Here is a 25,348-nt window from a genome sequence, read left to right on the forward strand (position 1 = left end):
GGTTTGGAGTCACACTGGGATAATGGAAGGAAGAGGACAAGGTGTAATTAGTACAAAACCCCAATTTTATTACGGGTATTTGTTATTAAATATCTCAGTCTCAGTATTCCCACCCTTGCATCTGTATCCTTCATCCATCATCCCAGCTCTTTATCCTGGTTTGGAGAAGCTGGTGATCCCACTATTCCAAAGGGCTCCTTGCACTCCCTACCTCTTAAATTCCTATAAATAGCTTAAAAAAAAACCCAAACAAAAACCTCCTTTTCTCCCATAAGGAGGCTGGGAAGTGCTCCTGGAAAGGTGCTGGAATGCTGGGATGCCCCCAAGGCTGAGGTGAGAGGTGGGATCAGCTCCTTTGGGAAGCAGGGAATCACACTCTGCGGGCAGAGTGCAGGTCATAGTCACTGTCTGAGGAGTTATCCGGAGGGTTGGAACGCCGGCATGCTGCTTCCAGAGCTGTGGAGAGCATGGATACACCTCACTGGATGCTCATCCATGGAAAAGGAACGGGAAGGAGCCACTTCCAGCACTTACCTGGGTAAGCGGAGAGCTGGGAGCTCTTTTTGGGGGCCTGAGCGTAGTCATTGTCCCCTCCCTGTCCCCGAGGCCTCGGAGCGGTGCTGGAGCGGTGGAAAGACACTGGAGAAGATAGCGGGATTGGGATTTTGGGGTTGGAACAGCAGCTTGGAGGGAACAAACCCACCCGGGAAGGGGCTGAGTAAAACTGGTCCCTGCTCCAGGCCTGCATCTCCTGGATGAGTTATATTCCAAAAGAAAGCGAGATCCAGGGCCCTTGTGCCAGGATCCAGGGGGGAACAGCCCGCCCAGAGCCCAGATCCATCCCCAGGAACTCCAAACCCCATTCCCAGCTCCCCGGCAAGCTGCTCCTCACCCGTCTGGTTGAGTCCCGTGGGGCCGATCCACTGGCGCTGCTTCTTCTTGGAAACTGAGAGAGAGGGGGAATTGTGTCTCCGAGGATCTTCCCGATCCTTCCTCCAGCTGCTTCCCCCCTGCCAGCCCCATATGTCATCCCGAATAATCCCCCCCTTCCCAATAATCCCCCCCCCAGGATCCTCCACCTGCTCTTTTGTGTCCGCTTGGAGCTTAATCCCTCTTCCCGCTCCCATGCTCCATGTGGGACAGGCTTGGGGACAATGGGGCAGGTCTGGGGATAATGGGACAGGGGGATCTGTCAGGCTGAGCAGGCAAATTCCCCCCCAAGGAGTTTAGGGGAGCATCCATGGAGCTGCCAGCCCTGAGCTGGCATGGGAGAAGGAAGAAAAGGAGGATGAGGATCCCGAGGTTGTCCCCTACTTCTCTTCATCAGCTTCCGATAGGCAGGAGGGCCACAGATCAGGGAAAGGATGAGGAAAAGCAGCAGGGCCAGGCAGATGCTCACGACGGTTCCAGCAGATGTTCCCGTGGGAAGCGGCTTTGAGTCCTGGCCTGGAAAGAGCACGGATGTCACTGGATGTGTCCAGCTGGAGATTGGTGCTGAGATGTGAATATCCATTACCCTGCCAGGAACCCAAATCCCACATGATTTTGGTCCCCCCCATCCCTGTCCATTCCATAGGAGTGGCAATTCCAGCTCCCAACATGGATCACGTGGCTTACACACAACTCTGGTCCGGGAGCAGCTCCGGATATTCCCAGGTTTGGGCTGGCAGAGGTGCAGGGGTTCAATCCCACAGGTGACTCCCATCGAGGGAGGCTCCCGGATTTCCATGCTGGAGGTGAGATTCCCACAGCCCAGCTCCCGGCAGATCTGCTGGCCATGCCTGTCTCGCTGTGCTGCTCTGGATTCACACAGATCCCACCACTGTCCCGCATGGAACACCTGGATGTCCCCTTCGCACGGCGTGGGGCCGGCTGCCAGCCTCCGCAGGGCCCGCGGCTGGGAATCTGTGGGAGAGAGAGCACATCCACAGGGAGAGGGGTTGGATCCACAGGGAGGGATCAGACCCGTGGGGAGGGGTGAAATCCACGAGGAGAGGGAGCAGATCCATGGGTACAGGGGGATCAGACCCATGGGAAGATGGGTCAGATCCACGGAGTGGGGTCAGAGCCACAAGGAGAAGGGAGTCAGATCCATGGAGATGGGTCAGACCTGTGGGAAGAAGAGCCAGAACCAGAGAGAAAGAGGAGTCAGACCCACAGGCAGACAGGGATGATATCCACAGGGATACTGCTGGCACATGCTCCTCCTTCTCCCAGCCCCAGCTCCTGGCACAGGGATGCTCCCAGCATCTCCCCTCATGCCACAGGGACTGAACCAAACCAGAGCCAGGCATGGAAGGGCTTTGAACTCTTTCCATGGGAAATGCAGCATGGAAGGCGGCACTGCCAGCTGCCACAGCCCATTAAGCCCCCAAATCCCACGGGATTCCAAGCTGGGGCAGATGGCAGGACCCACAAGGAGCATGCTCCAAGCTTCATGGCTTGGCTCTCTGCGCCATGGAGCTGGCAGCGAGCTGATTTCCAGGGAAACGCTCATGGAAAATGACAGGGAGAGGCCCGTGGCTGGGAGATGCTCATGGCAAGGGAAAGATGCTCTGGCAGGGACATGCCTGTAGCAGGGAAGAGGCTCATGGAAAAGAAGGGATATGCCTGTGGCAGGGAGGATAGCCAGGGCATTGCCCGAGGCAGGGAGATGATGGGAGCATGGAGATACCCGAGGCTGGAAAGTGCTCAGGGAAATGCCCGAGGCATGGAAGTTGCTCAGGGAGCTGCCCACAGCAGGATGCTCAGAACCTGGTGCCTGCCAGTGTTCCCCACCCCCAGATGGAATTTGGGATGCTGCCATGGCTGCTCTCCCTCCAGGGCTCATCCTCCTCGGAAGTGCCGCACTCGGCACTGCCGGGAACTGAGATTTCCTGTTTTGCCTTCGCACCCCGGAGAGGAAGAGCAGGAGTGGGTGGATGGGGCCCATGGGGCAGGCTGGGATGGGGCTGGTTCTCTGTTCCCGGCCCCAAAATCCCCCCGGGCTATCCCACCGGAGCGGAGGAGCAGGAAATGGCGGGTGCTGCAGGACCCTTCTCACCTGAGCAGGTGATGAAGGCGGGCCTCTTCCCCCGGGAGCTGCTCCTGTTGAAGCAGTCCAGCAGGGAACGGCTCCCGCAGGATTCCACCGCCTCCCACCGCACCGGCAGGTGGATCCCTGGGTCCGGCTCGCCGTGGCTGCTCCCAGCAGTGCCACAGCGCAATTCCTGGCAGATGAGGGTGACCAGATGTGTCCAGGAGTGTGGAATGCTCGCCACGGCCCCCCACAGCCCCTGCTTGTGCAGCTCCAGGAAGCCGGAGCAGCTGAAATTCCCGTCCACCAGCCGCAGCCTGGGGGGTCCTGGAGAGGGATTGGTGATGGAAGAGGAAGTGTTATGGATTGGGATGGCAATTTTTTCCACTATTTATTGGGAAGTTCCCAAATTTGAGGCTATGGATTCCTCGGGATGAGGTGCTTACCCGTGGGCTCCGGGGTGGTGGTTGGGGGTGCCGGTGGGGGCTTGGGAGTGGTTTTCACTGGCTCTGGAACGAGAAGAGAGGGGCCACGTGGGCAGGGATGATCCCTAGGGATTGAGGTGGCCGGGCTGGGGGGTCCAGGCTCACCTCCACAGGCAACAATGACGTGCTCCGTGCAGTTTTCCAGCTCCCATTGGCACTCGAGCGGGGAACTGCACCTCCTGGCCTGACTCTGTGGCCCTTTCCCACCGGGAATCATGAGCTTCAAGGGCTCAGAGGTCGGGGGACCACACTCCAGCTGCTGGCAGATCCACTCCAGGTCTCCCACGCTCACGCTCTCCCAGCAAATCGGCCTCCATTGGTTTTCCCTCTTCACCTCCAGTATCCCAGTGCAGCGGCAGCCGCCTCTGGTGAGTCTCAGGATGGATTCTGGGGGAAAACACCAGGGAAACGCCATCATTAGGGGCTTTCCTTCCTTTCCCGGCAGGTTTTCACCCTGGGAACAATGGAAAAGCCCCTTGGGAAGCAGTGCAAGGAATGAGAGCATGGAGGAGTCGAGGGAATGTGGGGGCCTGAGCTGGGACCCCACGGCGCCGCTTCCGGATGATGCAACTCCAGCACCCGCCATGCTCACGGAGCTGTGGAGGCATTCCCAAAGGGCTGCTCCCAAATTCTCACCTCCATGGATCTGGGTGGCTCCTCCATGGTCCGGGATGGCTGCGAGAAAGAGAGGAAATGGGGTGTCAATCCCACATCCCACCCTGCGGACCCCGAGTTTGGGACAGCGGCTCCGCTGCTCGGCCCGTTAATGGTTATTTTGAGGAAAAGGGGATTTTGTGGAAAAACTGGGTTTTTTGGGGGAGAAAGGTGATTTGCTGACTCCCCATCTGTCTGCTGGGGCATTTTTAGGGCTGAGAAAAGACTAGAACCCTGCAAATTACTGCTAATTAGCCCGGCTCCTGGTTGGAATGTTCGGGAATGGTGCCATGAAGACGGAGGGAAGGGTGAGAGCTGTCAGGGAATGAGGATGTGGAGATACCTGGCCGCCTTCAGCACCACTGGCTCAATCTTGAGACCCTGGGGACCCCCAGAGTGAGGTGGGTGGGGGTTTGAGGGGTCACCATGGTGCTTCCCATCCCAAGCCTCAAACTGTGGCTGGCTCAAGGTGCTGATCCCACTTGGAGCGGGAAAACCGGGGGGGGCTCTGCCACGAGATCCGAGCGGTGCACGGAGGTCAGGGTGCCTGATACTCACCCCACATTCCTAGCAGGAGGCACAGGATGGGCAGCCGGGTTGCCATGGGCTCCGCTGGTGCCATGGGGGCACGGGAGGCTCCGGGGGCTCCGCCGCCTCCGCTGCCCGGCCCGGAGCAGGCGAGGGAGGGGGCCCGGACAGGAACCGGCTGTTTTTCCTCCCTCTGTGGTTTTTTGACGTCACCTCTGGGCCCGTTTGAAGACTCTGTTGCCTCTCTGGGTCCCGCCAAGCATGAGAGGAAAGGGGTGAGAAATGTGTGGGGTTCAGCCCCCGCCAAATCCCCGGGTCTCCACATCTCTGGGAGAGGGAGGTAGTGAATATATCCAGTGCTGAGGGAGATCTGGGGGTGCCCGAGCCCCCCAGGCTTACAGAGGAGTTGATGCCCATCCTGACATCCCCTAAAACCCTGTGGTTACCCCCAGGAATGGGATGGGGGAAGGTTTTATCCAGGCACATCCCAGGTTCTGCCATTCCAGGGACACCCTACACCCCTGCAAGGGCACGTGGGGCACCAGCGGTGCTGGACCCGGCCAGGGCAGAGGCGTTAATTGATTGCGCCCTAATTAAATGCTCCAAATCCAGGTCAGGCATGCTAATGAGGCAGCTGTTTTCCATTGACTCTGTGGTATTCCTGCTGGAAGGAGAGATGGATGGAACTTCCCATCCCATCCTGCTCCAGCGTCCATGGATGCTCCGGTCCCCAGCCCTGGAGCGGGATCTCAGCATCTGGGTGCTCCTTGTAGCCATCACTCGCTCTCACCCCAGTTATCCCAGGAGTTCTGCTGATCCTGATGGGAGCAGGCCCTGTTGCAATATCCCACATGGAGGTCCTGGAGCTGCCCTCCACCCACTTTGGCTTTGAAAATTCCCTGGAAAAGGGGTGCAATTCCCAGGCCTGCTCTGAGATTTCAGTGGAGGGTCCGCAAGCAGCAATCCCCCAAAATCAACCTGAAATTTGGGATTCACCTCAAACCTCCCACAACTCTGTGTCTCTGGGAAAGATCCTGTTGTCCAGGGGTCTGTGATCCCCATGGATATGGGGTGCCCGGGATCCAGCCCTTCCCTCAGAGCCGTGGCTGCCTCTGGAGGCCATGGAATCCCAGGGGTAGGATTTGGCTTCGGATCGAGCATCCACCTTGCCTCGGGCGCTGCGAGTCAGCTCAGCATCCTGAGCGTGCCGTGGCAGCTCGGGATGATTGGAATCCCTTCCCGGGGGGAGTCTGGGGGGCGCTGGGAAGTGCTGACAACGCTGCCAGCCGTGAGGAGCTTTTCAAAAAGCAGGAGCTGCCTTTGGAGCGAGCGGGAAGGGGCTTGTCGGCTGTCGGCACGCTGCTGGGATCATAACGATGAGGAAAAGGGGGATTTTCCGGGCGGAGCAGCTCGGAGGAACGGTTGGCACTGATGTGGCTGTGTGGGGATGGAGGTGACACCGTGGCTGGGTTGTCACGCTCCAAGGGCACTGGTGCCCCCAGGTTGTTGGTATCCCCAGGGATTTGGTGCCCCTCAGGGCTTTGGTACCTTCCAGGGCTTTGTTATCCCCAGGGAACTGGTGTCCTCCCGGGAATCAGCACCCTCAGGACGCTGCTGCCCCTCTGCACATCGGGATCCCGCCCAGTACATCCACACTCCCCGAATTTTGGGACCCCTCCAGGGCATCAGGACCCCCCGCAATTCATCGATCCCTCCAGGCTTTTCCATGCCGCGATCCCAGCGATCCCAGCATCATCACCTCCCTCCGAGCCCCCCGGCGCCCGGAGCAGGGCTGGGGCACCCCCCGTGCCCGCTCGCAGCCCGCGCCTCGCCCGTGCCCTTTGTCGGGGTTTTGCTGCTATTTTGGGATTTCCTCCGTTGTTGCGGCTCCTTTGTGCGGGGCCTCTCGCTCAGCAAACAGCTGGAGGATGTGGGGGGGGGGCACATTTTCCACTTGGGGTGCAGCTGAACCCCGACCTCCTCCCCGGCGAGGCAGAAATCCGACGGCGGGGCCGGGGTGGGAGCAGCCGGCTTGGGATGGGATGGGCGGTGGGAAGAGGGGCAGAGGGGTCCCAGTCCTGGGGTGATGGGTGGGTGCTGTGCCCCCTCCCAGCCGGGAGCACCCCAAATCCCAAAGCTGGGATGGTGCTTGGCTCCAGGAAGCTGCTTGGCTCCCGCTTCCTGCTGGGATATGGATGGACTGGGCCGTGCTGAAGGGTTTGGGGGCTGTATCCCACCCTCATAGGGCACCATCCAGTGGGTTTGGGGTGGCACCTCAGTGGCTTCCCTTCCAGCACCCCTGGAGCCTTCCTGGACAGGATTTATGGACAGCATGTTCCCGGGATGGGGACTGTCCCCGGCAAGCTCTGGGGCGACATGTGGGACTTCCATGTCTGCCCTTCCTGCAGCTTAATTTCCACCCCTGGTGCTATGGAGCTGGATCAGGGCCCTGCCTCCCCCTTCCCTGCTCCTGTGGGTGGGATTTGGGATATTTGGCCATCTTTGTGTTACTTAGTGGATGAGTGGGAGCCCTTGGTGGCCCAGCCTCACTGCAGGGCTGGTGACACCCCTGTGGACAAGGGACACGGTGGGAAAAACTTTTAATGGCAGCACAGAGGAGAGGGCTGGAGAATTCTGGAGGAGATAGCTGGAGAATTCCAGGAGATTTGGCCTCTGGAGTGGTGGGACAGGCTCAGTAGGCAGAGTCCTGGATGTCGTCGTAGTCGCTGCCCTCGGAAAAGTCGGGATCCTCCCCGTGTTCTCCCAAAGGATAGGATGGATCTGACCAGCCTGCAGAGACAGAGCCCATCAGGAGGATTTGGGCATGCCTGGAGCTCCCTGTGTGCCCCACCAGCAGCGCAGGATCCTCACCTGGATGTGAGGAGGGGTCCTCAGGGGGCTCCCTCTCCTGCACGTTCTCGTACCACTCCCCCGAGGAGGTGCTGGAGCTGCCGTCGGGATCAGGATCGGGATCTGCCGGAGCTGCAGGTGCCCAGGGCTGGGAGGGCACTGGGGCAGGCACTGCCGGGGCAGCTGGGGGAGCTGGGAGGAGCAGAGTCACTGACTGGCACTGTCCAGCCCGGCTCCCACTCCATGGGTTCCCATTTCCTCACGGAGGTTGAGCCCATCCATCTTCCCATCCCTGGGGTCCCTCTATCCCTGCTCCCATCCCTGCTCCTCTGCTTGGGGTCCCTGAACCCTGTTCCCTCCCCATCCCTGTGGTCTCTGCATCCCTTTTTCCCATCCTTGGGGTCTCCCCATCCCTGCTCCCATCCCTGCCCCCACCTGTGCCGTAGCCATGGGCAGTGGGGGGAATGCTGCCATTCCAATAGGGCTCCATGGATGAGGATGAACTGGAGGAGCTGCGGAGAGGGGGACTCGGCCTGGCCGGCTCTGTGGGAACAAAGGCATCAAATGTGGGAACAAAGATACTGGAAGAGGGCATGGCCACCCCTCCATCCGTGGGAGAGACCCCCCTTGTGCCATACCATCCTGAGGAAATGGCTCCATCCGCTCCTGGCTGGGTCTCGGAGGGAGAAGGTCCTCCCTGGGATGCCGGCGCAGGGAGTCTGTGGGAAGGGCAGAGGGGTGGGCACGTCCTGGGTGACAGGGATCCCGGGACAGGGCCTCAGGGATCCCAGAGAAAGTGGGATGCTCACTGTAGAAGGTGGACAGGGCGATGGGAGGCTTGCTGCTGAACTCATAATATTCCGAGTCGGAATCAGAATCCTTGGAAATGACTTTGGCCAGACAGTCTAGGGGGTGACAAGGGGATGTGGCATCTGTCACCACCTGGCACCTCTGGCCCCACAGCCCCTGGGGCGACCTGCCAGACCCACCTGATCCTTTGGGAAGGCTGGTGGGAGTCTCCCTGTAGTCGTTGGGGATCCCGGAGGGTGCGTTGGGGCTCTGGGAACTGTGGGTCACCAGGACTGGCATGGGTATTCCCAAGGAGGACATGGCTGTGGGGACAAGGGGATGCACCCACTTCATTGCTCAGCTGAGCCCGAAAAGTGGGGATTGCATCCCAATTCCTTGTCTGGATCCAGAATTCCTTACCACTCCTCTTCCTCAGCCTCAGCAGGGCAGCGGAAAAGGCCAGCACGGAGAGCAGGAGCAGCGTGGCCAGCACCAGGCACAGGACAAAGAGGGGACTGTCCACTGGTGGTGTCCCCAAGGTCGGGGTCCCCTCCTCGGCTGGGACAGAGAATGGACACAGCTCATCCCACATGACTTGTTCCTCCTGGGAATTTTACCCTGATCCCAGGGAATGGCTGAGGGCTCAGACACTCACCCTGCAGGACAGTGACATTCCTGGGCGTCACCTCAGCCACTGTGGGCACTGGCATCTCCAAACCCTGGGAGCCTGGGAAGGGCAGGAACAGAAATGGGATGCTTGGGAGAGAGCCGGACCCAGGCCGTGCCTCAGATCCCATCGGGAAGGATGCGGTACCGTGGCAGATGACCCCGGCGGCCCAGGATTGGTAACAGGGAGCAGATTTGTTGAAGGTCCAGTGGCACTGCGCCAGCGAGGGCTGCAGGATCCCGCACATGTACGTCATCTTCCCGGGGAGCGTGTGTGTGAAGGCCAGCCGCTGGAGCGCATCCCCGCATCCCAGCGCCCGGCACAGCACCGTGGCCTCCGTGTCGTACCACGTGCTGTTACACACCGTGCTCCAAGTGCCTCGGAAAAACACCTCCACCCTGCCGGCACACCCATCCCGGCCTCCGGAGAGCCGCCACTCCTGGTGCTCTGCGGGAAGAGCACAGAGGTGAGGGCGCGCCACCCGCACCCCCAGCTCCGGAACGTTCCAAACCCACCTGAGCAAACTACGCCGGCGTCCTCCTTGTGGCTGCAGTCGTGCTCCAGCACGGCCGGGCAGTCCCAGAGGTCCTGCTCGTGTCCCTGGCATCCCACCTCATCCCGGAGGATGGGGCCGTGCCCGCGGCCGAAGGTGGCGTTGCCGGGGGCTCTCACGGCGCGGCCGCACCGGAGCTGGTGGCACACGACGTCGGCGTCGGGCATGTCCCAGCCATCGTCACACACCGTGCCCCAGGTCCCCTCCTGCTGCAGCTCCACACGGCCCTCGCAGCGGCTCCGGCCGCCCGCCAGCCGCAGCGCTCTGGGAGCTGGGAGAGGCGCCGGGAAGGGTGAGCTGGCGTCGTCCCAGAATCCTGAAAAGTGGGTGTGGGGATGTGCCTCACCCTCCCACACTCACCCGGTGTCACCAAGGTGCTCCCTGCCGGAGTGTTGGGAGGTTACGTCGTTTCTGTGGGGACTGTGGGGAGAAAGGACAGAGGGATGAGGAGCTGAGCCCCCCAGGATTCCCAGTTCGGAGGGATGCATCCCACACCCACCAAAATGTGGCCAAGAGGATTCTCCCAGCTGTGAGTGGCACAGTGGGAATCCCCCCGGGCTCTGGCAAAGTGGTCATGGAGCTGCTGCATCCCAAAGATCAATCCCTGTGTGCCCCAGGATGTTTCTCAGGGCTAAATCCTGGTGTGGGATCTGCTGGGAGAATTTGGCCTTAAATATGGGAATACTGGGACACAACTCAGTGGTGGAAGAGCTGAAATTTGGGATGTCAACCTGCATCCGTGTTGTTCCCGCCTTCTATTTCATCCCTGCAGACACAGAGGGGCTGGACCTGCCCGTACCCACCTGCCTACACCCATTCCAGAGCCACAGGTGAGTGGATGATCCAGTTATCCCTAAAAATGCCCCATTTGGCTCCTCCAGGGGGAAGGATTCAGCCCCAGAAGTGAGGCATCCAAGGGGCTGCGTGGGTGGGAATCCTGGGAAGAGCCACCAGAGCTGGTGCAGTGTGGGTTGGAGTTAAAATGTTCAAGGAAAAGGCCAGGGATGAGGGGAGAAGGTGGGAATGAGCTGCTCCAGGTGGGAACAGAGGAGCGAGAAGGGCGGAAATGGGGTGATGGGGCCGTTTCCTGATCAATTGGAGGCCTCGAAGCAGCTCCTGGCAGACATTTTGGCGGCCAAACAATCCCAAATCCTGCCAGGGTGGGGAGGACAGGTGGTATCACATCCCAAAACCATCCAGAGGGTACATGAGAGACAGGATGGGCTTCAGGCCCTGAGTGTCACCCTGTTCCCAAGGGATTGTAGGTGGAATGTCTCTGAGAGCACCTTCAGGGGCTTAGGGTGCTCTTCTAGGGGTTCCCAGGGTGCTTTTTGGGGATCCAAGGGGACATTAACCCTTAGGAGAACCCCCAAGTCTTAGGATACCCTTTCGGGGCATCCCTTTCCCTCCGAGTGTGTTGAGGGGCAGCATCCTCCACCACTGACACCCCTGTTGGGGACCCCCCAGGACCCCCAGTGCTCCCCATCCCAGGGAGGTGGCAGGTCCCCGACCCCCAAATCTGTGGCTCCACCGCCCCAAGGTCCCAAGGGAGTGACAGCAAGGGCCAGGATGGGGACGGTGACGTACCTCGTGCAGGTGCCACAGCAGAGAGAGCCACCAAGAGCAGGCAGAGCCCCCCCATCCCATCAGCGGGGCAGCCCCATGGGATTCAGGGCTCTGGGATTCGGGGGACCCCTCTCTCAGCAGCCTGGGGACGTGGCTTGGCCGTGCCCCCGCGCTCCGGCAGCTCCGGGAGTGTGGCGGTGGGCAGGAAGCCGACTCAGTGCTCTGGGGTGGAGGAGGGTGATGGGGTGGCTCCATCCTGCCCTGGCGGGGAGGAAACAGGGTTTTGGGGAGCCCAGAGACCCTCCGGGGCACGGGAGCCTCGTGGGTCTGCTGCTCCCAGCCCGGGGGACACAGATCTGGTGGAGCCATCGTGATGCACAGCTCGTTTGTGCCTCCGGGTTGTGGATTTGGGGTGGTGGCACTGGGGGACTCGGGGCCTCCCAGGATGTGGGGCATCTGTGGGGTGATGAAGAGCCAGGAATTCCCCTCTTCTCCCTGTTTTTTGGAGTCAATGTTACCTGCAGCTCCACATCCTGAGCGTCTTCCAGCACAAGCAGGATCACCCCAGGACCCTCCAGGAATATTAGGTGAGGGGTAAGGCTGGAATTTCCACGGGTGGGAGGTGGGGCATCCCAGGAGACATTGATCCCCACCGTGGGTGAGGGCTGGGATCCAGCTGAACACTTGGGGCCCCAGGATGCGGGGAAGGGGGGGCAGGACTCCAGCCACCCCATTTCAGCAGGGTTTTGGGAAGTTTGGAGAAGCTGGGAGCAGGGTGATGGGATGGGGGATCTCCTGCTGTTACCCAAGGTGTCTTGGGATTGCTGGGACTTACTGGGAAGCTGGAAGAGTGGGAATCCCCGTGGCCACTAATATAGGGAGGTGCTGAGGGGACATTTGGGAATGTCAGGGTGGGAACATGCTGGTGTTGGGGTTGGAAAGGTGGAGGAGGAAGATGGCAGGAGAGGGAGGAAGGAGATCCCTTATCCCAAGGTGACCCCAGCTGGGCCACAGCCAGGCCCAGCCCTGGATCCAATCCCGTGACCAGCTCCCACATGGAACCAAGGTCAAGGGCATGTGCCCATTCCCAGGAGCCTGGCACTGCCATGGGGGCAGGGTGGGACTTGGCGTCAGGATCACAGGAGACGGCACGGAGGAGAATCCCAGTGGTTTTTTTAAATACTTTATTTTTGTAACAACATCAGAATTAAAAATTTTCCATAAATACCAGCCCCTGGCAGCCCCTTCCCGGGCGTTCCCGATAAAAAATGTGTACAAAACGGATGCGTGGCCGGGGTGAAGGTGGGGGGGATACAGGATCCTCCCCGGGATCAGACCACAGGATTCATCACCACCATCATCATCACCACTATGAACACCATGTCGCAATGAGACCCAAAGCAGTAAGAGCATCCCAAATTCCTCCCCGGTGCCGCCGGGATCCAGCCCCCGTAAGGACAGGGCTGGGAGACTCCCCCCTCACCCTCTGTGGGCACCTCGGGGTGGTCCCAGGAGGCCACCAGTGGTCCCCGGCCCATCCCGCTGGGAAGGGGGTCGGTGTCCCCCCAGCACGGCACGGGGAGGAGGTCGGGCCCTTACTGGTTTGCCCGGGAATTGGGGGGTCCGGGATTTGCCCCCTCGGGGTCAGGAGCTGCCGCGGATCCTCTCCATGTAGCTCCGGAGCTCCTCGGGATCCCGCAGCCCCATGTCCTCGCACACCCAGCGGATGTCGTCCTCGCTGGCCACCAGGATAGACTGGACGTGGGGGGCGGCCGGGGGGGGCTCCTCGGGGGCACGGGGGGGCCCAAAGGTGACAAACTCCACCCGCTTCCTGCGGCCGCCCCCTGGAGCCGAGCCCTCCTTGCGGGGCGGCGGGGCCGGGGAGCCGGGGGGAGCCCCGTCCTCGCTGGAGCCCGGGGGGTCCCCGCAGTCACAGGGGGGTTCCGGCTGCCGGCGATCGGGCTGCGGCCGATCCAGCTGCTGCCGATCCAGCTGCCGGCTCAGCTCCTCCTGGTCGGTGCCCAGCCAGACCCAGTTGTGGGGCTGTGGGGCCGAGGGGGCCCCGCCCGGCTCGGGCAGCTCCTTCTGCTGGTAGCGGAGCACGAAGAAGATGCAGTTGACGAGGAAGATGAAGATGGCGAGGCAGAAGACTCCCAGGAGCACGTACATCCCGATTTCCAGGTCAGTCACCCGCTCCGGGGCCTTCACCATCTCCTCCTCCTCTTCCTCCTCCTCTTCCATGCCGGCACGGTTGCGTCCATAGCCTTCCTCCTCCTCATCCTCCTCCGAGGAAGACCCCTGGAGCTTGGTGGCTGCTGGCCCCACGCCCGCGGGGTCCCTCTGTCCCACGGTCACCGCTTCCCCGGACATGGCGCCCTCGGCCCGTGGGAAGGGCTGGGGGCTCCCGGAAGAGGGGACCCCCACCTCGAGCCAGGCCGTGCCGGTGGCCAGGGCGCAGCCGCGCGGTGCCGGCCACGCCGGCACGGATCCGGGGGGTGCAGGCTGAGCTGGAGCAGGGCCCCCCGGCCCGGCCCCTCGGCCACCACCCACGGGTGGGCAGTGGGGACCCCAGGGGACCCCCTGACGGTGGCGACGGCGCGGTCGAGGGATGTCACGGTCAAGGCCACGTCGTGCCACCCGTAGAGCTCCAGTGGGGCCAGCGTGTGGTCGGAGAAGGACAGCCAGATGGACAGGGTCGCTTCCTGGCGGGATGACAAACGGGATGGCAGAGGTTTGGGGGACACCGAGGGGCTGGGGTCACCCCCCACCCATCTCACCTGCTTGAGGGCCCGTAGCGTGGGTGTCCCCAGGACAGTGGCGGTGACCACGCCAGGATGATCCGGCTGTGTCCACAGGGACAAGGAGAGCCCAGCCACCACCTGGGCACGGAGCTCTGTCACTGTCACCTTCTCCTCAGAAACCACCAGCGTCTGCTCCCCCAGGATGGAGTCGGAGAGTGGGGAGCGCACCTGGAAGCAGCTTGTGAGTTCCCCAACATTCCTCATGGCCACTGTTTCCTCTTCCCATCCTGGGCCAGCCCCTCAGTTCCCTCCCTCCCTGTATCCTGCCCAGCTCCCACTGGGATCATTTCCAGTCCCCCATCTCCATCCCTGCAATTTTCCCATACCCCCTAATCTTCCCAGGATCCCCCAAATTTCCCACAAACAACCCCTGTTTACCTCCACGGAGGTGACTCCAGGCTCCCGGCCCACCACCACAGCCCCCGCTTCCAGTGAGGCCACGCGGGGGTCCTGGACACGGGTGCGGGCAGCCACCAGGTGGGTGACATCCAGGAGCCACTCAGGGCCGGGCAGGTAGGACAGGTGACGGCCACCATCCAGGGGGTGTGCCACAAAGTGTGCCAGGACACGGAGCCCCGTGCGCTGGAACTGGGGCCGGCAGCCCCGCGCCCGCCGCTCCGGCTCCTCTGCCGGGTCCTCGGATTCCACCACGGCACTGGGGACACGGGACAGAGGGTGATGAGAGTCCCAGGATGGGGTGACAAGGGGTTCCCCAGGGGCAGGGGAACAGGGATTGCAGGACAGGGTGACAGAGATCCCACAACAGGGTGATGAGAATCCCGGGACAAAGGAGTGTGTTGGGGGCTCACTGACGCATCCCCACACATCAGGTCCCAGCCCCATTCCCATCTCCCCCTTTTCCCACCATGCCATTCTGTAGGCCTCACCTGTCAGGCCCCCCGGGCAGTTTCCAGCCACGGAGCTGCTCCAGGATGGGATCTCCCAGCTGGACACGGAGCGGGAGCAGCGGCGCCCAGACGGAGAAGCTCAGCTCTGCCCGCAGCCGGCGCACCCAGAAATCCACGCGGGCCCCGCGCGCCCCTCGGCTCTCCTTGCCCCCCACGAACACCAGGTCGCAGGAATCCGACACCTGCAAGGGCACGTGGAATTCCATGGGAATGTCCCAGGGTGAGGCGGGATAACGAGGGGATAGCAGCACTCACCTGCAGCACCTGCTTGTCAGCGGATTCGCATCCGACGGGATCCGTGAGCTCGGACACTGCACCCCCTGCTTCCACAGCCACCAGTTTGACCGGGATAACGCGGGGCACCCCGGTCAGCGGCGCTGTGTTCAGGATCTCCAGCTCCTGGAAGCACAGCGGGATGAGGGGGTGCTTCCCGTGGGATGGAGGGCTGGAATGGGATGGGAACACCCACCTGCACCAGCGGGACGAGGGCACGGATGTCCCGCTCCGACACCTGGATTTCCCAGACCAGTTTGTCCTTCTGTGCCTCGGGATCCTGGCCGGGATACTCCACCTGCCACGTGAGGGGCCGTGCCGGCGCCAGCCCCCCCGTCCCGTTTTCCACAGCCACATCCAGGTGCAGGAACTCGGCCGGCTCAGACACCCTGCAGCAGCGCACCAGGATCAGGGTGGAACAACCCACAATTCCCACCGCGATGGGGGATTGGGATATTCCCTACCTGGAGCTGTCAGGGATGGCAGGGATGTCTCCGAGCCGCCGGCATGTCACCACGGCTGTGGAGTGCTTGGGACCACGGGAACGCTCCAGGTGCACGCTCCAGGTGCTGGGAATTGTGGGACGGGCAGAGACCACCTGCAGGCCCTTCTTGGCCTTGATCCTGTGGGCACATGGTGTCACACAGCCTCAGCTGGTGTCGCATGGTGTCACACAATACCCCATAATGTCACACAGTGTTAAAACAGTGTCACACAGTGTCAGACGGTGTCCCACAGAGTCACCCACACTCACCCAGTGTCACACAGTGTCACTCACAGCCACACAGTGTCGCACAATGTCGTACAATGTCACTCAGTGGTGGTATCAGATGTTCACATACTGCCACAAATTGCCACACAGTGTCACAGACTGTCACACAGTGTCGCTCACTGTCACAGTGTGTCACTCACAGTCACACACTGTCACGCACTTTCACATAGTGTCGCACAGTGTCCCACAGTGTCCCCGTTGTCCCCGCTCTCACCTCAGGGTCAGGCTGTCGGCGGTGAAGTTGTGGCGCAGGGCGATGGTGGCCGTGAAGTGCTGCCCGGGCCGCAGGGGGACACTGGGGACACGCAGCAGCACCTTCTCGTCCAGCCGCACCTCCTGCCGCCGCTCCGGCTCTCCTGCCCGCAGCTCCAGCATTGCCAGGAATCTGGGAGCCTCCCGCTCCCGACCCCCACACTCCCCCACGCTGTAGTACAGCTCAGCCGGCTCTGGGCGCTCCGGAGGCTCCACGGGCTCGGAATCTCGCCGGTGGCTCCGGTGGGAATGGGGGGATCCCAGGGAGAACCAGCGTGGAGGGATCTCCAGTTCCACCACGCACACGCCCAGTGGGGCCTGCAGGGGAGAGGGGGTCCTGGGATTAGGCTGGGGGGGAGCGGTGGGTCCCCAGCGTCCCCAGGGTGGCACTGACCTGCAGGCGACATGTCCCCCGGGCCACCCGCCCGCGGTGGTGACCGTGGAGGGTGGCACAGGGGAGATCCCGAGCCCTGGAGTGATCCCAGTCCCTTGAAGAATCCCAGTTCCCAGGGTGGTCCTGCTGCTGATGGTGGTCCTGGTCCTTGAGGTGGTCCCAGTACTTGGGGTGATCGTGGATCCCAGGGTGGTGCCGGTCCTTGGGGTGATCCCGGACTCCATGGTGGTCCCGCTGCTCAGGGTGGTCCTGGTCCCTGGGGTGGTCACGATCTCCAGGGTGATCCCAGTTCCTGGGGTGATCCCGGACCCCAGGGTGGTCCCGGACTTCAGGGTGATCCCAGAGCCCAAGATGGTCCCAGTCCTTGGGATGATTCTGGGCCCCGGCATGATCCTGCTTCCCAGGCATCCAGTCGGGCCCATGCAGGTGGAAGAGGACACGGGCCACGGGCTCAGCAGGGGACACAGAGCTCTCCAGGGACACGGCACGGATGGCCCAAGCTGCCGAGCCGGGGTGGCTCTCCATGGACACCTCCTGTAAGGACAGCAGAATGGTGGTGGGGACCGGGACACCCTGGGGTGGCCCCGGGGACACAGGACCCACGGTTACCTGGCGGATGCTGAACGGGGGGTAGGTGGCCTGGAACAGGGGCTGGGACCCAGCACGGAGCAGCAGGAATGTCTCGGAGCGGGTGTGCAGGGAAGAGTTGGGGGCCACGTCCTGATCCACCCTCTGCAGCCGGTAGGATTCAGGCACCCCAAGGACCTCCAGCTCCGCCGGCAGGAACATGGGATCCGGGGGCTCCCCATCACCCCTCACTGCAGGGACAAGGATGTGTCACATCCCACAGGGACACAGTGGGAATGGGGTGTGCAGCTGGGGGTCTTTGTGCCCACCTTTGTGGCAGCACAGAGTGACTCCTTGCCTGGGCCACCACATTCTGAGGTCACCCCTGCCATGGTTGCCCCATCCCGGGGTTGTCCCATCCCTGCATCAGGACTGGGGGGCCACTCGGTTCCCCCAGTCCTGGCTGTTCCCCGTGGGAATGCATTCCCACTGAGGAAAGGGTTGGAACCGTGTCCTGCAGGGTGGGATCCAGGCTCATGGTGCCCTGATCAAAGGGATCCCTCACCACAGGGAGCAGATCCCACCTGGATGCCCGGGCTGGGCTTCCTCACGGCCGGGAATTGATCCCACCCAGGGGATCAGGCGTGCGGGGAGAGAGGCCAGGCAGATCCCGGGATCCGGGGGACGGGGGTCCCTCGGGCGGCGGGTTCCCGCGGGGGTCGGGAGGAGACTCCCCCCTCGAGATCCCCGCGGATCCCACGTTCCCCGGGTGACCCCCTCGGGATCCCAGGCGGTGGAGGGGGCACGGATCCCCGCGGATGGGGGACGCGGATCCCGGGGAACGCGGGGAAGAAGGAGGAGGGGGTGAGGTCGCCCGGCTCCCTGGATCCCGGCGGAACGGAGGGACCCCGAACGTGGGGAAAGGGGAGAATCGACCCGGGTTGCGGGTCCGCGCGGGAGCGGATCCCGGCAGGACGGCGGGAGGTGCCCGGTGCTGTTCCCGGTGCCAGCTGCCGTTCTCGATGCCTTTCCCGGTGCCGTTCCCACTTACCCGGAGCGCAGAGCAGGGCGGCGGCCAGGAGCGCCAGCCGGGGCGCCGAGGCCATGGCCGGCGGGGGGCTCGGTCCGTGCGCCGGTGCCGCCGGTGCCGGTGCCGCCGGTGCCTCCTGTCGCTCCGCCGGTGCCTCCCGTCCCTCCGCCCCCGCGCCGAGACAATGGGGCCGGGGCGGGACCGGCACCGGCGCCGCCTCGTCCCGCCGGGTCCTAAAGCCCGGCCGTGCCCGGTGCTCCGGCTCCTGCTCCACAGCCCGAGCCACATCCCATCCCACTCCCCATTCCCAGCCCTGCTCCCCCTCCTGCTCCCCATTCCCAGCCCTGCTCCCCATTCTCATCCTCACCCCATTCCCCATTACCATCCCTGCTCCCCATCCCGACCCTCATCCCATAACCCATCCCCATCTCTACTCTTCATCCTCTTCCCCATCCCAATCCTCATCCCATTCCCATCCCCATCCAGCACCGGACACCCCAGGCTACACGGAGACCCCCGGAGCAGAGCAGGAGGGTGGGAATTCTTCCCCCAGCTGCCATCCAACTTTCCCTGTTCCACCGGGGACACTGGGGACATGGGAAGGACAAGGACATCCATAGCGAGGGGCATGGAGCGAGCGGGAAGCACAGCAGGAACAGCTGGAGGGCGGTGGGATCCTAGCATGGATAAACCACCCTCCTCATCTTCCTCCTCCTCCCTTCCCACCCTGAATGGACTGCAGGGCCAGTTTGAGCCTGACCCCCGTCTCCTGGGAAAACAGCAGGGCCAGGCCGGATAAATCTGTCTTTATTCCAAACCACATTATCAAAACCGTTTAAAAAGCAGCTTAAAACCCAACACCTGACAGTGAGGGGACCCCAAAACAAGCAGAGCCCCCGGGACGGGGAATGGGATCCCCTCTGCACCCCAAGCCGGCTGGGCTGGGCCAACATCCCCGGCGAGCAGGGAATGTGGGAGCTCTTCTCCCACTCTTGGGGCATGTGGGGGCTTTTGGGGTGAAGGCACTTTTGGCACGTGTGGCAAGGCACAGCCCCCATTTTGGGGTGCTCCCAGAGGGATGGGGGGCCCCCAGGACCCCTGGGAGAACCGGGAAGCAGAGGTGGGGTGCAGGGGGCTCAGCAGAGCGAGGGGACACATGCTTGGGATGCTTGGGATGGTGGAGCCAAGCTTTGGGGAAGCTTCAGGGGGGCTCAATCCTCCCGGTTCCGGGGCCCCCCGAACTTCTGGCGCCGCCGCAGCTCCTCCACCTTCCACTCCAGGCTCTTCACGGCCGCATCCAGCCGGGCGCTGGGATCTGGGGACGCCACCAGGCTGCCCAGGAAGGTGTAGAGCAGCCACAGGCCCAGCAGCATTCCCGCCTGCACCGTGGGGCTCTCCTGGGAAGCGGCCACGTGCAGGAAGGCTCCCAGGAAGAAGAAAAGCTTCATGCCACGGAGCAGCGGGAGCAGCAGCCCTCGGAGCCGGGCTAGCACCCAGGATCCCACCAGGGCGGCCACGGCCCACAGGAGGACCCTCTGCACTTCCCCGGGAGCCAGCGCCGCCGCTCGGACCAGCCGGTGGCCTGGGAATGGGACCTGGGAGTCAGCGGTGGCACCAGGAATGGTGGCAGGAGCCGTCCCACGGGGAGAGCCCCACTCACTATTGATGCTGGAGGCGGCCAGGAGATCCCCCAGGATCGCACAGAGCGTGCTCAGGGCTGCTGAGATCCCAGAGGAAACGATCCAGAGGGTGGTGGAGAGGCTCTGTGGGGAAAGATGGGGATAAGGGAGTGGGAAAATGTCCTGTGCCCCCGCACAAGGAGCTCCAGGCAAGGTTTGGGAATGGGGATCCCACCTCTGCCACCATCCGCAGGGGCTGGTGTCCCACCCAGCTTTCCAGGGTGTCCCAAGTGGATCTTCCCAGCCGGAGCAAGAAGTCATCGGAGGTGGTGGCGTGTCCCCGGAATCCCTCCTGGCCATCCTTGGCTCCGTCCCCCGCCGATCCCATGAGGAATGGGATCCACAGCAGCAGGGCCAGCAGGGCCCGGCGCCCCACGGCACTCTCCATCCTGGAACCCAGGATCTGTGGGGAATGAGACATGTGGGGGTGCTGGGAGGGGGAAACCCTGCTGGTTTTGGGGTTCACTTGCTGTTTTTGGGGTGCCCCAAGCAGGAGGGGAGGCTGGAGGCCCCACAGCCCAGTTCCATCCCCCCCCTCAGCACAGGCCTGGGTGTCCCGGCTATTTTTGGGATCGACCAGAGTCAGCGGGACACAGCCAAGGGCACCGGGCCTGGCTGGGAAGGGGGGGCACCCCTTCCCAAAGGAGGGAGCGGGGTGCTCCGGGATGGGACACTGCCACCACTGCCACCCCCGAGACCCCCCGCTCCCCACTTCTCCCCAATCCTCCCGGGATCTCCCCAGTCCCAGTGTGCCCAGCCCCGCCCAGTTCCCCCCATTCCCCTGGAACCCCCGATCGTCCTTGTACCCGCCCCTCCCTCCCCGGGCCCTCCATCCTCCCCGATCCCCAAAATCCCCCCAGACTTCCCTGGATCTCCCCAGTGCCCACTGGATCCCCAAATCCCTCTGTGTGCACCCCACCCACAGCTCCGGGGTCTCCGGGATCCCTCGGATCCCCCCGGGATCCCCGCCAGGCCCCTCTGTACCCACCTCCCACTGTCCCCCCCCACCCCGCAGGATCCCCCCGGTTCCCCCGGGATCCCCCCCGGAATCCCCCCCGCGGTTCCCTCATCCCGCCTATCCCCCCCTGGAGCGCTCCCCGCTCATTTTCCCTCCATTTCCCCCCCCGGCTTTCCCCTAATTTGCCCCAATTTTCCCCGAATTCCACCCCCCACCCCGGGGTCCCCCCCGACCCCCCCTCACCGGGGCTTCCCTCGGCTCCGCCGCGGGGCACGCCGGGAGCTGTAGTCCCCGGGACGGCCGCGGGGCGTGCCGGGAGCACGGTCATCATGGCAACAGCCGGAGGCGGGCGGCGGCGCGCGGTGCACGCCGGGAAACGCCGTTCCCGCCGGCGGGGGGAGCGCGGGGGATGCCGGGAGCGCTTCCGGTTCCGGCAGCGGCGGCGCCCGCGTGAGCGCTCGGGAGCGGCGCGGGGGCCGCGCGCGCCAACCGGAACCGGAACCGGGACCTCGGACCGGAAAGGAGAACCGGAAACAGCTTCGGAAGGGCAGCGGGGCCGTAACCGGAGCGCCGCGACCCCCCGGCCTCCGCCATGGCGCTCATCTGCTCCAGTGAGTGCGGAGAGAGAGCGGCCGCGGGAGTGCGGGGGGGGAGCGCTACCGAATGGGGGATCCCGGGTTGCGGGGCGGGGACAGCCGGGGTCACCGGGGGATCACCGTGCAGGGAGTTCCCAAGCCCCCGTTCCCGTCCCGTCCCATCCTTCCCTTTCCCCCGCAGTTTCCAACGAGGTCCCGGAGCACCCGTGTGTGTCGCCGGTGTCCAACCACGTGTACGAGCGGCGGCTGATCGAGAAATACATCGCGGAGAACGGCACCGACCCTGTCAACAACCAGCCGCTGTCCGAGGAGCAGCTCATCGACATCAAAGGTGCCGGGACCGGGCATGGGAAAGGGTCTCCCGGGAAAAGCGGCTCTCCCGGGGGCGGGAATGGCGGTGCCCGAGGTGTTCTGGGGTTTGAGGTGCCAAATTCAGCTGTGGAGGCCGGGAAGGAGTGGGATAAAAGAGGGATGGTGAAATGGGGAAGGAAATGGATGGGAGTGCGGCCATCCATAGGGATATCAGGAAAGATCCGTCCATCTTTTTTCCAGTCGCCCACCCAATCCGGCCCAAGCCGCCCTCGGCCACCAGCATCCCGGCCATCCTGAAAGCCCTGCAGGACGAGTGGGTGAGTGAGCGCCGGGGGGCTGCCGGGGCCGGGCCGATCCCGGCGCGGTTCCCCGGCTGACGGCGGCGCTCCCCGGCAGGATGCCGTGATGCTGCACAGCTTCACGCTGCGGCAGCAGCTGCAGACCACGCGCCAGGAGCTGTCCCACGCCCTGTACCAGCACGACGCCGCCTGCCGGGTCATCGCCCGCCTCACCAAGGAGGTCACTGCCGCCAGAGAAGGTGACACGCACGCGTGGCGTTCCCGCACGTGGCGTTCCCGGGAAGGGGCGCTGGGAAGTGCTTTATCCCCGTTTTCCTCTAAACCTGTTGTGCTTTTGCAGCTCTGGCCACACTGAAGCCTCAAGCCGGGCTCATCGTGCCCCAGGCGGTGCCGTCAGCGCAGCCCAACGTGGCCGTGAGTCCCTGCTCCCCATCCTGGCCCTTTTCCCGCTCATTCCCAACCCTTTTCCCACTCATTGCTCCCGAATTCCCTCTCTGCATGTCCCTTCTCTCTGTGCCGCACAGGGCGCTGGCGAGGCCATGGATCTGGGAGAGCTGGCGGGAATGACCCCGGAGATCATCCAGAAGGTAGGGGCAGTGTTCCACGTGTTCCCCTCTCCATCTCCCCATCGCAGAATTCCCAGGCTGTGCCCACCCTCCTCTTGTTTTCCAGCTCCAAGACAAGGCCACGGTGCTGACCACGGAGCGTAAGAAGGTGAGTGGCCTTACCCATGGATTTGGAGGGAGCTGGGATCTGCTGTGCTCCAGCCAAAGCTGTTGTTTATCCCTGATTTTTCCAGAGAGGCAAGACAGTCCCAGAGGAGCTGGTGAAGCCGGAGGAGCTCAGCAAGTACCGGCAGGTGGCCTCACACGTGGTGAGTGCTGGGATGGGAAAGGACAGGGAAGCTCCCACATGGAGCTGGGAATCGCTTCTTGGTTACTTCTGGGAGGGTTTTGCTGCTTGTGGCAGTAATTTGGGGTTCTCCTCCCTCACATAGGGGCTGCACAGTGCCAGCATCCCAGGAATTCTTGCCTTGGATCTGTGTCCTTCCGACACCAACAAGATCCTCACTGGTAAGGGAGCTTTCCTGGGGGGTTCCCACCTGGGAGTGGATCTCTCTTTCTCTGTGTTTTTGGGAGTTTGAAGGGGGACAAGGGACATAAGGCAGGTGGATTTGGGGTTGGTTGGCCCCACACTCCCATCCCAGCGCTTCCCACTTGGTTTTCCAGGTGGAGCCGACAAAAACGTCATCGTGTTCGACAAGAGCTCGGAGCAGATCCTGGCCACGCTCAAGGGCCACACCAAGAAAGTCACCAGCGTCGTCTTCCACCCATCCCAGGTGCGTCTGGCTCTTTCCTCGCTCCCAGGATGCCTCAAGTCTGGATATCAGGACCTTCCTCTGCTGGAATCTTCTGCTGGGAGCCCTTGGATAGGTGAATTCCTCCCGTGTGAACCTTCTGGTGTTGTCCTTGTGCAGGATTTGGTGTTCTCGGCTTCTCCCGACGCCACGATCCGGATCTGGTCCGTTCCCAACGCCTCCTGTGTCCAGGTGGTCCGTGCCCACGAGGGCTCCGTGACCGGGCTCAGCCTCCATGCCACGGGTGATTACCTGCTCAGCTCCTCGGATGACCAGGTGAATCCCTCCCCATCCCACAGCTCCCACTTTTGCTTCCCGCCCCTCCCGTGTCCAACATTCTTCCTCTCTCCCAGTACTGGGCTTTCTCGGATATCCAGACCGGCCGTGTCCTCACCAAGGTGACGGATGAGAGCTCTGGATGTGGTAAGCCTTGGAGTCGATTATCCCCATTTTTGGCATCCCTTGGCTCCTGGAGTTCATGGGAACTCCTTTGGAGGGATCTTGGTAGCCTTCCCAACCTTCCTGAGTCTTCCCAACCCTTCCAGTCTCATCAACCTTCTTGAGTGTTCCCAACTCTCAAAATGTTCCCAACTCTCTGTATCTTCCCAAGCCTCTGAGTCTCCTCAACCCTTGTGAGCCTTCCCAACCTTCCAAATCTTCCCAACCCTCTTGGGAGTTTTCCCAGCCCTCTGATTCTCCTGCTTTCTCCACAGCTCTCACCTGTGCCCAGTTCCACCCGGACGGGCTCATTTTTGGGACGGGAACGATGGACTCCCAAATCAAGATCTGGGATCTGAAGGTGAGGGCTGATGGGAAGGTGCGGGAACAGGGGTTTGGGGCTGTCTGAGCTTGGTTTGGGGATCAGTCCAAGGAGCAGGACTTTGAGGAATGTTTTTGGAGGTTTCTTCAAAAATCCCAAGGTTCCAGCTGCAGAGCAGCCGCTGGTGACGCCGTGACCGCACAGGTCGGTTGGGAACGATGCCACATCCCAGCGCTGTGATTCCCTGTGCCCGCCTTGTCCCCAGGAACGCACCAACGTGGCCAACTTCCCGGGACACTCGGGCCCCATCACCAGCATCGCCTTCTCCGAGAACGGATACTACCTGGCCACGGCAGCCGACGACTCCTCCGTCAAGCTCTGGGATTTGAGGAAGCTCAAGAACTTCAAGACGTTGCAGCTGGATAACAACTTTGAGGTGTGTGATGTCCCTCTCTGCTCCAGGGGTTGTGGCATCCCAGAAAAGCCTTTTTTGGGAGCTTTTTCAGTGCCTTCTTGTGGTTCTTTTACGCAGGTGAAATCCCTGATTTTCGACCAGAGCGGGACCTACCTGGCGCTGGGCGGGACTGATGTCCAGATCTACATCTGCAAGCAGTGGACAGAGATCCTCCACTTCACAGGTGAGGGGTTCTGGGAATCATGGAAGTGGCTGGGGCGGGAATGGGACAAATCCACTCGGAATTGTGACCATGGATTGTTTTCTGTCCCCAGAGCACAGTGGTCTGACCACAGGAGTGGCCTTTGGCCACCATGCCAAGTTCATCGCTTCCACAGGCATGGACCGGAGCCTCAAGTTCTACAGCCTGTAGCCCTGGAAGTGGGGCTGGGGATTTTTGGGATTTGGGGTGGGAGGTGGGTGGGATTAATCCATGAGGGATTATCCAGGTGGGATTATCAAGCTCCCCTGTTGTAGCTGTTGGTGTAAGGGAAGTCAGACATTGCCTTCCCCGTGCTCCATGGATTTATTGTTTAGTTTTTTTCCCAATTCTGTGTGTTTTCTGCCTTTAGATTGTTTTCTGCTTGTAACTGGTTTGACAAAAAACCCCAATCCCGGTGCTGGTGGAAATTAGAGGGCGGGATATGTTGAAGGAGGGAGGGAGGGAGGGAGGGGAGGGAGGACTGTGCAGTTTTGTAAGCAGTTACTTAGTTTCAGTATGGAAATAAAGAATTATTCCCTGTCATCCCAGCTGGAAAAGGCTCCTGTGAAGGGCTGGGGTGTAGCAGGGTGGGATTTGGGGGATCTGTGGCTGCTGCCAACTTGGGA

At 62.3% G+C, this 25,348-nt stretch overlaps 5 protein-coding genes across 6 annotated transcripts; 1 reads left to right on the plus strand and 4 right to left on the minus strand.

Annotated features, from left to right (window-relative positions):
• Positions 1-164: 164 nt before the first annotated feature.
• CD5 (CD5 molecule) lies at positions 165-4,759 on the minus strand. Its single transcript, XM_030970429.1, is given in 11 exon segments — positions 165-456; positions 535-639; positions 893-946; positions 1,315-1,446; positions 1,618-1,905; positions 3,044-3,343; positions 3,463-3,525; positions 3,607-3,888; positions 4,085-4,129; positions 4,132-4,176; positions 4,714-4,759. Coding segments are annotated over 11 exon segments (1,446 nt in total). The 3' UTR covers positions 165-370.
• A 2,435-nt stretch (positions 4,760-7,194) lies between these two features.
• On the minus strand, positions 7,195-11,184 carry CD6 (CD6 molecule). Its single transcript, XM_030970438.1, is given in 11 exon segments — positions 7,195-7,443; positions 7,535-7,716; positions 7,969-8,078; positions 8,162-8,252; positions 8,343-8,645; positions 8,743-8,880; positions 8,978-9,049; positions 9,137-9,436; positions 9,505-9,813; positions 9,903-9,953; positions 11,130-11,184. Coding segments are annotated over 11 exon segments (1,860 nt in total).
• A 1,093-nt stretch (positions 11,185-12,277) lies between these two features.
• On the minus strand, positions 12,278-18,263 carry TMEM132A (transmembrane protein 132A). Its single transcript, XM_030970444.1, is given in 12 exon segments — positions 12,278-13,562; positions 13,565-13,810; positions 13,886-14,077; positions 14,288-14,564; positions 14,797-14,999; positions 15,073-15,216; positions 15,287-15,479; positions 15,555-15,713; positions 16,077-16,432; positions 16,509-17,042; positions 17,118-17,326; positions 18,127-18,263. Coding segments are annotated over 12 exon segments (3,378 nt in total). The 5' UTR covers positions 18,182-18,263; the 3' UTR covers positions 12,278-12,752.
• Positions 18,264-18,897: 634 nt separating this feature from the next.
• On the minus strand, positions 18,898-21,347 carry TMEM109 (transmembrane protein 109). Of its 2 annotated transcripts, none has more exons than XM_030970440.1 (4): positions 20,996-21,347; positions 19,960-20,187; positions 19,766-19,868; positions 18,898-19,687 (listed from the first exon to the last, which is right to left on the minus strand). In XM_030970440.1, exons 1-4 carry the CDS (start codon positions 21,071-21,073, stop codon positions 19,317-19,319), a joined length of 780 nt encoding a protein of 259 aa, XP_030826300.1. In that variant the 5' UTR covers positions 21,074-21,347; the 3' UTR covers positions 18,898-19,316. The 2 variants fall into 2 exon arrangements, with proteins under 2 accessions (XP_030826300.1, XP_030826303.1); XM_030970443.1 differs by having other exon boundaries at positions 20,986-21,347.
• On the plus strand, positions 21,138-25,231 carry PRPF19 (pre-mRNA processing factor 19). The gene is made up of 16 exons (XM_030970439.1): positions 21,138-21,353; positions 21,520-21,669; positions 21,891-21,967; positions 22,047-22,188; positions 22,290-22,363; positions 22,474-22,536; positions 22,622-22,663; positions 22,749-22,823; positions 22,947-23,022; positions 23,179-23,288; positions 23,427-23,582; positions 23,660-23,729; positions 24,020-24,105; positions 24,332-24,502; positions 24,599-24,704; positions 24,796-25,231. The coding sequence occupies exons 1-16, from the start codon at positions 21,335-21,337 to the stop codon at positions 24,891-24,893; spliced, it is 1,515 nt and encodes a 504-aa protein (XP_030826299.1). The 5' UTR covers positions 21,138-21,334; the 3' UTR covers positions 24,894-25,231.
• The last annotated feature ends 117 nt before the right edge of the window (positions 25,232-25,348 follow it).

The sequence above is a fragment of the Camarhynchus parvulus genome, unplaced genomic scaffold (assembly GCF_901933205.1).
Source record: "Camarhynchus parvulus unplaced genomic scaffold, STF_HiC, whole genome shotgun sequence".
Lineage (NCBI taxonomy): Eukaryota > Metazoa > Chordata > Aves > Passeriformes > Thraupidae > Camarhynchus > Camarhynchus parvulus.